The sequence below is a fragment of the Cucumis melo genome, chromosome 1 (genome assembly GCF_025177605.1).
Source record: "Cucumis melo cultivar AY chromosome 1, USDA_Cmelo_AY_1.0, whole genome shotgun sequence".
NCBI classification, from domain to species: Eukaryota; Viridiplantae; Streptophyta; class Magnoliopsida; order Cucurbitales; family Cucurbitaceae; genus Cucumis; species Cucumis melo.
The window spans coordinates 6,142,340-6,158,205 of record NC_066857.1 but is presented as its reverse complement, the minus strand read 5'-3'; the positions used below and the strand labels follow the sequence as shown (position 1 = coordinate 6,158,205).

Genomic DNA, 15,866 nt, shown 5'->3' with positions numbered 1-15,866 from the left:
TAAAAAAATTGCAAATATAGCAAAATCTATCGGTGATAGACTTCTATCGTTGATAGACTCCTATGGTTTATCAGTGATAGACCAACATTTGCTACATGGTCTATCGGTGATAAACTCCTATCGTTGATAGATTTTGACAAATTTTGCTATATTTACAATTTTTTTAAAATGTTGCTATATACTTAATTATTTTGAATATAATTGCTACATTTGCAACTATCCCTAACTTTTAAGCAGTTTTATATATATTTTTTATGAGATTTTTAGATGTTAAATTGAAAGTTTATATATTTATTAAACATTTTTAGGAGATTTATTAAAGTTAAAATTGAAAGTTTAGATATTTATTAGTCATAATTGTAGACTAAACTTATACTAACTTAAGCTTATTTTAAAAATAATGATAGAATAAATAACAAAGTAAAAGAAATTATATGTATAAACAAAGGAGTTCCTTGGTCGTTGTTGTTTGCCATTCTCAACTCTTGTCTCCTCTATCTCCTAAGTTGCCGAAGTGTTCATTCTATCTTGGGGTCAAAGTTGAGTTCATGTTGTTCTCTTTCGCTCATAAACTTTGTTTGCGTATTCTTCGGATAAATATGCAATTAAACCAAAACAGAACTATGCATAAAATCAAAATAGACGATTTATCTTAACAAGTCTTGGCCGCCTAGCACTGAATACCTTAGATGTTCTCTTGAATTGCCTTTGGCCACCTAGTTCGAACCAAAACGCCTAGACTCTACTCTCTTAAGAAGCCCCTTTGGCCGCCTATCATTATGCAAAACGCTTAGCATATCTATAGCCACATAACCTTATCTTTAGAGGTTATTTAGACAACCTTTGCTGCCTAGAGGTTATTTAGACAATCTTTGATGCCTAGTCTAACCTCTAAACGCCTAGCACTCTTTGATGGCCTCCTAACACTAATCTTTAGTCAATTTTCTTAATCATTTCCTTGCTCAAGGCTACCATGTCACCTTAGCCATGACACTAAAACAATGACACACCAATCATACCACTTAACCACCAAACCTTAGTAAAATTTCTCTCCAATTTTCCTTGCAACATCAATCTTAAACCATTTTTTTGAACTAAACTCGATTCCAATTTACCTTTTGAGTTCCTTAGAAGACTTAGGGATCCTCAAGTCCAGGGTTTACAATTTCCTTCCCCCTTTAGAAATTTCGTCCTTAGAATTTAGTAAGTCTTAACTCCACAGTGTTGGATGTTTATTCTTCATTTAATCCTCAACTAAAAGTTATAACTTCCTATCCAACTTCACCTAAATACATGTTTCATTCTAGCATATTATAACCTCATATTCATCTTAACCCAAATACATGTTTCATTCTAACATGTTATGAATGAAGGAAGTCCTTATCTCTATGGAGAAGGACAAGGTGAAGAAAACTCCTAGCGAGGAGTTAGTGGAATAGTTTGAGAGGAAAATTGAAGAATTGAGCCCTCTAGAGGATGTAGTGGAGCAACCTTATAAAAAAACGAGGAGGGTGGAGAAGGTTAAGAATGAGACGCTGAGGCAACAAGTTTCCAAGAGGCAAGAAGAGAAGGCAGAGAAGGTTGATCTTCAAAGCGAAGTGGCCCTTAGAGAAGAAGAGGACCGTGATTATGAGGAAAACACACCCATTACTTCTGCCAATATCCATAAGTACTTCAAGGTGGAAAGGGATTTACCTTTTTAAAGGAGGTCTTTCGAGCTTCTTAGGTTGCCCGATCCGTACGTTCAAGTGGCAAAAACTCTTTAAGGGTGTGTTTGATATGAGGGTAGACGTAGTGAACCTCTTTTATAAAGGCTTCATTCATGGCAAGGAGAACTACAATGTAGTTAAGTAGGGACACGTGTACTTTTAACTAGACGAGATTAATGTGTTCTATGGGTTAGATACCAATGAAGTCAGACAAGTCTTCTTCAAAAATCCAACTCTAAAAGACATGGATGATTTGTTAAAGATTATCACTTGGCTAGAAACTTAGTGGGACATCAAACCAATCTGGAAATTTTAGCTCTTTTCGCATAATCTCAACACATATGCTAGCATTTGGCTCTTTTTGGTGAAGAAGAAGTTGATGCCTACAAGACATGATAGCATGCTTTCTTTGAACAGAACAATGCTTCTTTAGTACATCATGGAAGAAATCCCTATCAATGTAGGCGAGATAATCTGCAAGCAATCCACATATGGATCAAACACCCTCGCGTCACTAAATCATTTTCAACACTAATAGACAGTTGTGTTGGGTTTTATGCCCTAAAACTCATAGATAGTAAATGTAAATCCGTTGACCGCTATTAATAAATTTTTATTATTATAATTTCAATAAATCGTTATTAATTTTATTATTTAGTCTTGTCTTAATAACTTAAATCCAATAAACTAACATCCTAAGCTGTTTGATGAGTCTTGAAAAGTATGTAGAGACATACAAGGACCAAAGTTCGAAATACAACTCAAAGGGTCTATAGTATAGGGATAAGACTGGGTACCTTATCTTGGTAACACTATGAATACGATTCACTTTGTATTTGATACAAACGCAATGATCCAACTTGTTCGTGTAATGACATGCTAGTGAGGGTATCCTATGCAATGAGTTTGCATAAGATCGAACCACGATGTAGTAGCCACTAGATATCTTCGTTAACTAGTTAGGTTTTTATTTCATTACGATGACTTATGCAACTTAGTCTTAATCTTGAGTGTATTATGAACTCCTGTTTGCGAGAGATTGTCCTTTAATTTGTAAGGGTGAGAGTGACAAGATTATCAACTCAATATGCTTATCATTTTGGGGACAAGGTCGAGCAAGGAGCTGAGAATATAATTACACAAGACGGAATTCACTTCTTCTCGAATTTAGGGTAAGTAGATGAGTGTTCCCTTAAATATAATGGTGTCTCCGGGATTTGAACAAAGAACTCTACCCTCTCTATGGCATGTGAGTGGTTTATGTTTATTGGTTGGACCATAAACAAGTTGTTCACTAGATAAGCACTAGTATTTAAGGATTAGAAGTAACCGAGGGGTAAAATGATAATTTAACCCGGCTGGTATTATGAACACTTGTGAATGACTAACTTATTGTTATTGGTCTGTATTCGTGGACATAGAAATATATCAACAATGAGATGAGTTCAGCTGTAAGTCTTTAGTAGAGTGTACATACAGTTAGCGAATATTGATTAATATGGTTTATGAGTTTAGCCAATTAATCTCATATTGTTGTAGCTTTTGATCTGTAGGTCTATTAGGTTCTCTTCCTAGCTCGTAAAGGGTAATGAGGTTTATATACATTGGTTGTAATTTAAAATGTTCAAGTTTACTTTGTAACTAATACAATGTCTGATTATACATTATATTATAAAGTTTATATTTTAATTAACTTTATTATATAAATTAAATTTTTTATATGATTCAAAATTAATTTATGAGACAATAAAATATTTGGATGAGTTCAAAGATTAATTTAATGTTAATTATATTCATATTAAAATCATAAGTTAAAATTTAATGTGTATATGATGCAAATTAAAACTATAATTTACGAGAGATTTATTTCTTAATATGATTCAAATTTGGATTAAACTAAATATAGTATATTTAATTTAACAATTAATTAATTGAAGAATTAATTAATAGTTTAGTTTAATTAAATCAAATTATAATTAATTAAATTAAAACTATAGGTTATGTGAGAGATTCATTTAAATATGATTTAAATGAAATATTAATTAAATATGATTTAATTAATTATTAATTTATTTAATTAATTAATTAATTTAATTTATTAGATTAATATGGAACGTGGATGGTTTTCCCACGTATCCCATATTCTCTCCAACTTTCCTCTTCTTTTGTTCGAAGAAAAGATGAGGTAAGGGTACGACACTCTAGGGATGTATCTCTAACTTTATGAATTTTTTTTTCTCTCAAAACAAAAATTCTCACTCCAATTTTCGGTCCCACTTCTCACAAACCAAAATCTTAAGCTCTGAAAATAGGGAGGTTTCCAAGTGGTGGTGCCCTAATCTTTGTGTTTTAGCAGATATATAGTCATCAACGAGAGTAAGTACATTTTCTCTTCTCAGTATTTTTTTTTAAAGCATGCTTAGACTTAGTTTCTATAATTGTTTTTCCAATTAAATTTTAGTTAAGGTTCTGTTTAAATTTATTATGCTGCATAGGGCTCTTATCCCTTCAAGTTATGCCTCAAAGTTATTCCCGAGTTGAAGAACTTCCCTTAAACTGTGGTGAAAGATGAAATTTGTACAATGATATCTCTAAACCGCAAGATCAACCTCTACAAGAACAAGGTATAGAAGATAAATGCCTCAAAATCAAGAAAAATGAGAGTTTGGTTGAGAACTTGGTGTTGAAGAAGAAGAAAGGAAAAACGAAGCATCATTCCCACTTGCATGCAAAAGGAAGGGCGAGGACGAGGCGTCTAGGTCTAAGACGCGAGGGAAAAAGCGCAGACTTAACGAGTTTATGGACCCACTTTCTTTGGCCATTATACACCCGTCTGCTTTACCTACAAAAATAATCCTTTCCTTACCTTCACCCACCATAACGCTAAAAAGTCTTCCTCCACCCAGTTAAGAACACCACCACCTCCCTCCCCAGTCTCCAACTCCCAGAAAATCCAAAACACCAAGCCCTCCCTTTGTAACCAAAAGCTTGACCTCTCTACTGCAGTAAGAGAAAAATCCTCAATCTCTTCCGCAACATTACCACCTAGCGGCTCAATCACCTTGTAGCTTAATCTCAACACCCTTTACCTGAACGAGGGGAAGTTTGTGAAAATGAGCTATTTCAAGACCCCTTAGGAGATCGAAGACCTCACTAAAGAAATGGTTAAGAATCGAGAGGACGCGACCTTAGTCCCTGTTAGGTCGCCTGCCAAGGAATTCTTTAAGGAGACTATTGATGACCCACTCCTTAAGGACAAGCAAAAAGTCTTTGAGGCAACAGGCAAGACATGTGCTATCACTCCCGCATCAAATGTCGTGTCCTGCGATCAGATGGAGGATGTGTCGTCTAGACATTCATCGTGTACTTTTTCTCCCTAGGTAACCCACTGAATGCCTAGTAAGCAGAAAAACTCTTTTGCTCTTGTCTCTTAACAAAGCTCTTCCACTTGAGCCTTGAGACTATCCGTTCTTTTTACAACAGAAACACTTAAGAAAGTAACACACATACATAGCATAGCGGAAAATCTTGAACTCCCTCCTTTATTAACTTAAGGATTACAAATTATAGATTACGAATTAAACTTTGCTTGTACGAACTAAACCCTCAGGTATTATCACGTCCTTCTTCTTCCACCAAGGTCTAGCTTTTCATGTTGGGGTGGGTGAAGGAAAGGAATTCCCAAAGTGGAAGCGTATGAATGTCGTGCAATTGAAATTCAATTTGTAAAACCAATAAATTCAAAGGAAAAAAAAAGTCTAAGCATGCTTCTATGGAGGAAAAGGTGTAAAGAAACTAACCTTTGTAGAACCTTAAAGAATTCTTGTTCCAAGCTTTCAAGAGCACCATGAAGTCTTCCTCGTTATTCTCTAGCTAAAGAATCACAGAGAGTTGTTGGCTTCTATAATTTGGTGAGATAAAAGTTTTTGAGAGAATTCTATTTCTTTTTAGGAATGCAGAGAGATCGATTAATCAATCACAGATAGAGCACTGAAAAATAATCTTTCCATTTCTTTTTAATATCAAATCTTAACCATTGATATGAAGGGGGAAGTTATAAAATAACTTCCTCACTCTTTCCCACAGGGAGTTATTCTATTTATTTATTTTAAATATATATATATATATATTAATTAAAATAAAATAAGATAAAGGAAAACTTTCCTAAATATAACAAATTACTGAAATATTTATGGCCCGCGTAACAGAGCCCATAAATTTAGTCATTTTTTAATATTCCAGATTTGCCCTTCCATCATTTTCTCCTCTCTGCGATTTTTTATCGTCTTCTTCCTCTGTACTCATGCATTTTTTCAATCTTTCTTTTTTTTTTTTTTTTTTAGATTTGGGTAACCAAATCTATTTCTTTTTATTCCTATTTCTTTTTTTTCATTGTGTCATCTTTCTTCTTTTCTTTTTTAAACATATGGTGTATAAAGAATCTTGAAAAAATTAGTTAGGCATTTCAATTAGAGTAACGAAAAACTAAAAGATTGTGTATAAAGAATATTGAAAAAAAATCGTCTTTCTTCTTTTCTTTTTTACGCAGATGGTGTATAAAGAATCTTGAAAAAATTGGTTAGGGATTTAAATTAGAGTAACCAAAAACTAAAAGATTTGTGTATAAAGAATATTGAAAAAAATCTTCTTTCTTTTTTTTCTTTTTTACGCAGATGGTGTATAAAGAATATTGAAAAACAATCGTTTATACCAAATTTAAAAAAAAAAAAATCGTTTAGATTTGGGGTAGTCAAATCTAAATGATCGTGTAACCAAATCTAAACGATCGTATACCAAATTTTGAAAAAAAAAATTAGATTTGGAACCCCAAATCTAAACGATCGTGTAGCCAAATCTACACGATCGTATACCAAATTTTAAATTTTTTTTAAGATTTAAACGATCGTGTAGTCAAATCTAAACGATCATGTAGCCAAATGTAAACGATCGTGTAGCCAAATCTAAATGATCGTATACCAAATTTTGAAAAAAAAAAAAGGTTTAGATTTGGAGTAGCCAAATCTAAACGATCGTGTAGAAAAATCTAAACGATCGTGTATGCAATTAATTAAACGATCGTGTACCAAATCGCGTTACCAAATATATTACACGCATTGTTGAAGGGGCATTTTTGGTATTTTACACGGTGGGCCTCTGAGCTTTTTCCATTTTCGAAATTGTTCTATACAATGTAAATACTTTGCCGCTTTTTTATATTTCTGAAAAGACCCCTAAAATAAATTTAAATTTAATCTATATTATATCTCATATAATATAAACTTTATATCATATCATATATAATATAACCAATGGTTTAGATTTCTCATTGATCTATAGTTCTAACATGAATCAAATCCATATTAATTTTAACCTATAGTTTATTTATGAATCTTATTCATATTATTATTATTATTTGAATCATATTCAAATATTAACTTCTCTCATAAAAACTTTATATTATAATGTATCAAATACATTATATTAATTGTATTATATACAATTTATTCCCTTTAATCAATTTCAACCATTCAAATTAAACCAAAATTAAATTTGATTCTCATTTATCCTTATTGAGCTAACAAGGGGACCTTATGGACCTACAAATTAAAGCTCCAATGAAATGTGATTAATTAATTAAACTCTTTAATTAAATTAATCTATATTCATTAATTATTAGTCATTCCACTAAAGACTAATAGTTGCACTCTTCTTACTGTAGATATATTTTTGTGTCCATTAGATATAACCAATCAACAGTGCAATGACCCTTCACAAATTGCTCGTAAGTACAGTTAGGCCAAAAATTATCGTTTTGCCCCTATAATTACATCTAACTCCTTAAGTACCACTGATTTCTCTAATGAACAATAATTAAAGTCCTACTATAACTGAACTCCTCTCAGGCCCTAGAATCAGCCCTTAAGAGAGCAATTTCTCTACTTACTCTATTTATAGAAAAGGAATGAATTCCTTCTTCTGTAGCTGTGTTCTGAACTCCCTAATCATACGAATCCCCAAAATGGTAGGCATATTGAGTCGGCTACATAAGCCACTCTCACCCATGCTAATCAAAGGATCGCCTTCATAGGCAGGAGTTCACAACTCACTCAGGATTCAGGTCAAGTCACATATGGTCATCCTAGTGAAATGTAGTCTCAACTAGTAACGGTGTTAATAAGAAAGACTATTCATTTCATAGTCCGATCTTATACAAACTCTTTGTATAGAATACCCCCGCTCTAATGTCTCGACATGAATGATTATGAGCAAATCATTTGTAGCACTTTAGAACAATTGTGACAACTAGTATCACTAGGATAAGGTATCCAGCCTTATCCATTTACTACAGACCATTTAGGTTATCACTTAAACATGATTCACTTGTATGTCTCCACAAACATGTTTAGGTTACAGAAGATAACCTTGGATGTTAGTTTATTGGTTTTGTGGGTTAATGCAACTAAATGTCTAATAAAATAAAACACTTTATTTTATTAGATAAATAAAAAGTTTGTATAATATATACAATTACAAACTACAAGACCACGAGATTTAGGGCATAACCCCAACAGTGGGAGAGATTTGGTGGAACTGTGTGGCCCTGATACTCGACCTTTGCTTTAATTACTGCCTCTTTCTCTCCTTTGCCTCTTTAATTGCCTCCTCAAGGTAGTGTGAAACTTCTCTTTCTCTTCCTTACCTCGTTCACCCTGCAACCTCGAATTGGATGACAACTGTCAAGGCTTCCTTACCCCGCCTCAGCTATTCAAGATTCTAACGCATCTCTTTCTTGCTTAGCTGAGGTTTAGGCGTTAAGAAGCGACAACCTTACCAACCGACTCCTTGAACGCATGAGGGATACCATGGCTAGCACGCCAAGTAAGACTACAGAGACACTCTGTCTTCCCTTCTTAGCTTGGCTACACTTCCTCAAAACTAATCTTCGAATGGCCTCAACGCCTAACAACCTGGGAACGGGAAACACTTAAAACATAAGTCAAATGAACTTAATGAGTAACGACTTGAGAAAACCTTTCGGGAAAATCACAAGGAATCCACATTAAAATAAGTGGTACGTCATAACACATGAAGTTTGTCGTAGCGAACAGTTAACACATATCACATAACAACCACAATTCAATAACCACACAATAAATTATCGACTGTACCATGATCACAATCGCAAGATCATTATGAGACCTAGGATTCGCTCTCGCCGGTATCACACAAGATACCTGGGATATCCTGCAGCGTCTTGTCACATTCACATTCTAAGATCTGAGAGTTACACTCCACAAGCGTCTCATCAACATCTTTCTCACAGCAAGTGCTACAACGCCATACGCTGGAATCATTTTGCAACAAACCCATTCTGAAACCTAAGAAGCTTCCCTCACTGACCTGGGATTCGCTCTCGCAAGTATCATGCGAGTTACCTGGAATATCCAATAGCATCTCGTCACATTCACATTCTCATAACTCCCCCGACTTGAAAATTCTCTCCTTGCTAACATGGGATTCACTCCTGGTAGTATTATGTAAGTTACTGAGGATTCCATCCAGCATCGTGCGATAGATCAAGCCACAACTATACAACACAGTGCTTATTCTTAGCACAAATCAACCCAATCATTAATGTATTTCGTAATCATCAACATAAAGAAAGAATACTCAACATGCATCGTATATGAACACTACTTCTCAGGCTAAAGATCCACCAGTAGTTTAGAAATCATATTCAAAACCATTTAGCATCACTTATATAACACGTTTTTCCATCGTTCAAAGAATACTCAAGTTTATGAAAACATTTACCCCTTTTACCTAATTACTTTCAGACAACGTTTACTAGAATGGATCTTAACAGTCGCGAAAATAGGATTCATAAAATATATTTGATCATTCAAAGAAGTAATAAAAACCACATTCATTTCTTTCGAACAATGCTCATAAAACCAAACACGGTAACTTTATGCACAACACATATGTAAATAATTTTTTTTGTCATTTTCAAGCTATTGCTTGAGTAACCAGAAACTATACTTAAATAACAGCTTATGAAAACACAATGTGTAATTCACACAAAATACTTAGCCTTGACTTCTCCCTTCTCGACTTCCAACTTCCTCTTTTCGTCCAACAGTTGTAAGATCTGTCCATTCAGCATTTGAAACTTTCTCATTTTTCCTTCATCAGGAAAGTCTACACTTTTTTTTTTCTTTTTGGAAAAATTTCCATTTTCTTAGACTCTTCAACCCTATTTATAGAGACATTTCACATCCAAGGTTGTGCCTTACACGTGTCATCGTAGCACGTATCGCGTTATGCTACCAATACGAGCTTGACACGTTGCTTGTTTGTCAGGCGGCGATTTTACTTTTCCTTAAGACGCACAACTTATCTCATTGGGAAGTCAAACTCTTAATTGTCCGACTGTTCTTGTTCTCTCCCAAAGAAGCTACCATCGTTTCTTTTCCCTACAACGAGTTGTCACGTCACTTGACAAGACGTTTACTTCCTCGCCTCAATCTCTAGGGTATCGATGCTCCTTGCGGTATCCTGCTAATGCCTCGCTCAGTGCATCACCTTTCTCGCCATCTTTTCCTATCGCATTAACTCACCTTCATGTGATAGAGTCCTTTTGGCTAACGCCTTTCTCTTCCCGTTACCTACTTTCTTTTGCATTTTTCCTTGTGGGATGTCTCAACACTTACCCAAACAACTTTCCAACAAGGCTTTTACCCCAACAGAATGTTTTTTCCAAATCAGGGCCTTACATGTGCTCCTTTGTCGCTTGGACAATCAAGCCACCTACCAACTGCGACAAGTGAAGATTTGGAAGATGATGGTCTTGTTGCCTTGAGTGGGGCGTTGAGAGTTGCAAGCTCTAGTAGGTCTTTTGGAAGGGCTTCAGAAGTCGCGGCTTGAGTAGCCAGACTTCTCTTAATTCTTAAATACTAAAAACGAACAACCAAATAATTATCAAACGAGCCTAAAATTAATCTTTTTTTTTTGTAAATAACATAAAAAAATAAAAATAAAATTTAGTTTTTCTAACTTATATTATGTATGATTCCCAATGTGCCCACCTTACCGCTAAACTATAGTTTACAATTCAGTTGCTATATTGACTTTTAATATACTAAAGAAAAAAAAAACAAGAAAAGAAAAAGAAAAAGGATAAGTCAAGGGGCAAGTTGTCCCCTAGGCCCGGTGTATTACAGAAGCTAGTTTATGTTAAATGTACAAGGGATTAAGAAGATGTAAACGTTTTCTCTATTTCTTTAGTTTTTGTTTTAAAATCCATAAGTGGGCTGGATTAAGGTTACAACTCTGTCCCAGCATCAGCACCTCCCCTTTCCATTTAATCCGACAACAAAAGAATAACCACATTTAGAGAGCAGTGTTTGAAAAATTAGTTCAATTTATGTTTAGGTTGAGTTTGCATTGATATTGATTTAGTGTAACGTGGTTCGTTGATCCTTTAATTCTTTTTCGGTTCAATATGTACGTATTTGATGTATGAAAGCAGAACACTTATATCTTGAAGTCAGAGTCTTCAAAGAATAATTACATCTCTAAAAAACTTGAACTTAAAAAAGCGATTCAGTCCTTAGGATTTGCTAATTTATGTTTTCAATTTCAATTTGAACACAATACAAATTTTATTAGTCTCAAACTCAACTATTTGGAATTTCGTCCTTGATTTAAAAAATAACGTGACAGATTTATGATCGATCCAATCCAAAATTTCTCATTCAACACTATATTCTCTTAGCGACAAAATCTATGTTTTCGCAGAGAATTCAATAGTTTTATTCTGACAAAAATATCTCACAGAAAACTTTCTATTCTTTCCACTAACCCAACTTCTATAATAAGAACGAAAGATAAAAAACAAACAAACAAATATAATACCCCAAAGGTCAAACGTAAAGAAAAAGAAGACAATTGCTAGTTCTTTTCCAATTATCTACATGCTCCTAACTCATCTCGAAAATCACTAAAAGGATGCATATATGCATAAATAAAGGTAAAATTATAATAATAAACGTCTAAATGCAGGTGTTTATAAGTACAGAAAAACTCTGAATGCAGATGATCAGGGTCCCTATTAAAAACTAAAAATATCAAAATAATGACAAACTTTCACAAGTGTTTAAACTTATTTTCCATAAACCTCTTACAATGTAAATCTGGAGATCAAACATTGTAAATATAACTTCCTACATGGTATGTAAGCAATTGAATAAAGCATAGAGTAAACAATTGTCCATATTTCTTCAAAGAATTTGACTGTAAAATCATGTTAGTGAAAGGTAAGAGAATATTTTTATAGCTATTCCTCGTAATATTCTATTAAAAACAAGGAGTGGGCTTGTGAAGGGAAACTCACCCCTCCCAATAGTTAAAAATATATAGATATATAAAATTAACTTTATTTTATTAGGGTATTCAAAAATGACTACAAGGTGCCAAACTGGTAATTGATGTAGTTTTGCATGTGATATAGCGCGAATAACGTCGATAAATGTACAAATTTCAATAGAAAACCTTATTGAGGTAGAGTTATTTAACACAAGTGAGCCAAACAAACTCCAAATGTTTACACGCCTAAAAGAAATGCAAAGAGTACAACAATATGCATAAAATAAATTTGATGATACGAGGAAAGCTTTCATTGCTATTTCGCAAGGAAACTATCGTTACTACATAGCAGAGCACAATCTCTAATAGTATACAACAAAATAGACAAGTTTATGGCTCTCACCATCTTTCTCGGGGCCTTCCATCGGGTAATACAGGAGAAAGACGACTCTGACCGACCTTTTGCAAGTCATTGACCTGTTTTTGCTTCCTTGATCCGATATTTATGGATTCTCCATCTTGATCTCCATTGAAACTTGGTGGGGTATCATCTTCATCACTCCAGTCATCCTCAAAAGCTTCATTGTTATCATCATCAAATTCATCATCATCAAATTCATCATCATCCAAAAGATTATCAACATCAGACCACTCTTCACCACTCATATCACTGGGCTGATTTGTATCTCCCCCTTTCGTGTCACCATTGGAAGCTCCTCTGCTTCGGAACCGAGGAACGGCAACAAGAGCCCTAAGTTTCTCTTTTATGATTAATAACCTATCTTTGTCGATCAACTGAGAATCACGATATGCTTCTCGGAGGAAGACTGAATCCCTATCCCCTTTCAATGAGACGTAAAACATATCCGGATGCCTTATTAGCATCCCCCTCAGCTGCTGGGAGAACCTAAACTCCTCGCGGAAATGAGTGAGATGATCCACTAGAGTTCTCTTCTCAAGTGTAAGGTTTAAAATCTCATGAACAACCCCGCAAGCATGTTTCTCTTTCTGGGGAGTACCTGCCTTAATCCCAGAGAAATCAGAATAAGGAGAAATATAAGGAATGTCCCTAAACTGACTAATTTTCCTCATCTCACTCTTTGAAAGATTAAGCCCCTTAGGTAGCTTAACTCGATTAAACTTCAACGGTCGGTCGATAATTAGGTTCTTCTCTTCCAATTCTCTAGCTCGGTTTTCTTCTTCTGCTAACTCTGCTGCAGAAACAGCAAGTTCGGGATCCCAATGTGTCAATTCAAGGGCTGGACCGCGCTCGGTTGCCACAACTCTAAAGTACTGTGGATAACGGTGACATATTGTGTCGCGAAATTCTAAAGGAAGACCGAAATCAGTCCTCAAATGTGCAATCTTCTCCAACAATATTCGTTTATCAGCAGACATCATCAATAGCTTCCTAAGCTTAATAACCAACAAACCTTCCATCTCATTTCTGATCTTCAACTCCTCCAAATACAACCTTTCGGCCTCGGCCGTTAATTTGAATTTCAGGGAAAATGCCCCTTCTTCTACAACTTCAAATACCGCAGGGAACTTCTTCAACAATGCAATTAGCCTCCTCTTTTTCTCGAGACCTAAATCTCTCCTGAATTTACCCAATTCCTTAAGTGACATAACTCTATCAGGTTGCTGAACTAGAATCTTCCTAATTCGCATAACTAATTTCAGCTTCTTATCCCTTTGTATTACATTATCAAACGGAAGCTCTTTCCTCCGTTTCACAACAGCTCTAATGGGTTGAAAAGGGTCATGGGCTTTTCTTAAATTATCATTTCTGTTTCGCAAATCCAAATTCTTACCCCAAAATTGAGATTTCACAGAGTAATAAGATTTGTGCCCAAGAATGAAAGGTACGGATATGGATAGCGAAGCTTTTGGGGAATAGAGCAGTAACTTGGAATCCATATGTATCAATTGCTTTGTGAGATGGAAGAAACAACAACAGAACAAAAAATGGAGAAGAATAATCGAGCGAACTCACCTGCCTAGGTAAAAGCTATGAAGCTGAATCCAGAGCTAATTGAAGGGAAAGTATTAGGGTTTATCTTCATCGGGAAAAACCCTCTTCCAAATTCGTAGGGATATTTTCTTCGGAGCCATAAAAAAAGAAATAATAATACTAAATTGGTTTTTTTTTTCAAAGTTTCAAACAATAAAAAATCACTATTTTCTAGAACATTAAAAGTAAAAAAATATATATTAATTTTTATAAATATAACAAAACATCGAAATATTTAGGACTCGGATAACAAAATCAAAACGCTCAGAAGCTCGTAAAATAATTTATAATGTTCAAAATTGTCCTCGATATTGCGAACGTTCATCATTCTCTTTCTTCTTCTTTTTTGCAATTTATTCATCTTTCTCTTTCCGATTTTTCAGCTCCTCTTCAAGATCTTCTTTTTTTTTATTTATCTTCTCTTTCTTCATCTTCTCCTTTCCTTCGGCTCCAAGAATTTGTTAGAGTTAATAATAAGAACAATGAATTGTAGCAATGATAGTTATTTATTCTTCTTAGATAGACAAAGATAGTGGAATATCACAATATTTACATTTTGCTCTTGGTTTTTTTTCCCTCCTCATATTTTCTTCTTCATCACTTTCATATGATGTTTCATTATCTTATTTTTCATTATTAGCTACTTCTTCTTCTTGTCCATTTTTATTTCCATCTGACTGAATGTAACAAAAAAAAATTGTTGTCAAAATGATTGTGCAAGAAAATGTAAACGATCGTGCAAAAAAAAAGCAAACAATCGCGTAGAAGTTTAAATGATCGATTACCATTGTCAACACAATCGTTTAGATTTGAAGACTTTTCCAATCATTTAAAAAGAACTACACGATCGTGTAGATATGATCTAAATGATCACTTGACTAGTCAACACGATCGTTTATAGCATGGTCAACATGATCATTTAGATTTGAAGCCTTTTTTCCATTGTTTAAAAAAGAACTACACGATCGTGTAGATATGATTTACACAATCGCATACCATACTCAATATAATCGTTTAGCATGGTTAACATGATCGTTTAGATTTAAGATCTTTTTCCCATCTTTGAAAAAGAACTACACGATCATGTGTATATGATTTAAGCGATCGCTTACCATAATCAACACGATCGTTTAGTATGGTCAACACGATCATTTAGACGTGAAGCATTTTTCTTATCGTTGAAAAGAGCTACACGATTGTGTAGTGATCGTATATCTTTTCTTACATGAGCACGTATCGTGATCGTTTAGAAGAAGAATTATATGTGCATGTGTGACTGATTAATCGCATGTTGACTGGGACATTTTTTATATTTCCCATTGTGGGCTTTAGGCTTTTTCTGTTTTCGAAATTGTTCTATACAGTGTAAATATTTTGTCAGTTTGTTGTAATTTTGAAAAAAGAAGGTTAATTTATTTAAATATAACAAAACCAAAAAATATTCAGCCTATGTAACAAAATATTAAAGCCTATGAAGCCACCATTATTTTTTCATAAATTTCATATTTACCCTTTGTTGTTTGTTAATATCGTAGGACATTTTGTTCACTTCACTTCACCTTTTTTTTCTTCTTTGCAATTTATTCTTCTTTACATCATAATATTAATTTCTTCATATTATTACTTCTTCTTCTTCTTTATATTCCTACTTCTTCTTGTTCGCGATTTCTTCATTTCCTCTTCCAAAATTTCTTCCTTTCTCTTCTTCATCTCTCATTTTCTTTTTTTCTTCTTGGTACAAGATCTAAACGATATTGGTATAAGATCTAAACAAT

At 34.1% G+C, this 15,866-nt stretch overlaps 1 protein-coding gene across 1 annotated transcript; it reads right to left on the bottom strand.

The window, feature by feature from the left end:
• Window positions 1-12,233: 12,233 nt before the first annotated feature.
• On the bottom strand, window positions 12,234-14,194 carry LOC103500096 (protein WHAT'S THIS FACTOR 1 homolog, chloroplastic). The gene has a single exon (XM_008463303.3). The coding sequence runs from the start codon at window positions 13,995-13,997 to the stop codon at window positions 12,477-12,479; it is 1,521 nt and encodes a 506-aa protein (XP_008461525.2). The 5' UTR covers window positions 13,998-14,194; the 3' UTR covers window positions 12,234-12,476.
• Between the last annotated feature and the right edge of the window lie 1,672 nt (window positions 14,195-15,866).

What these genes read in the sequence shown, in the direction of transcription:
- LOC103500096 (XM_008463303.3), bottom strand. Translation starts at nt 13,997, where the DNA reads ATGGATTCCAAGTTACTGCTCTATTCCCCAAAAGCTTCGCTATCCATA.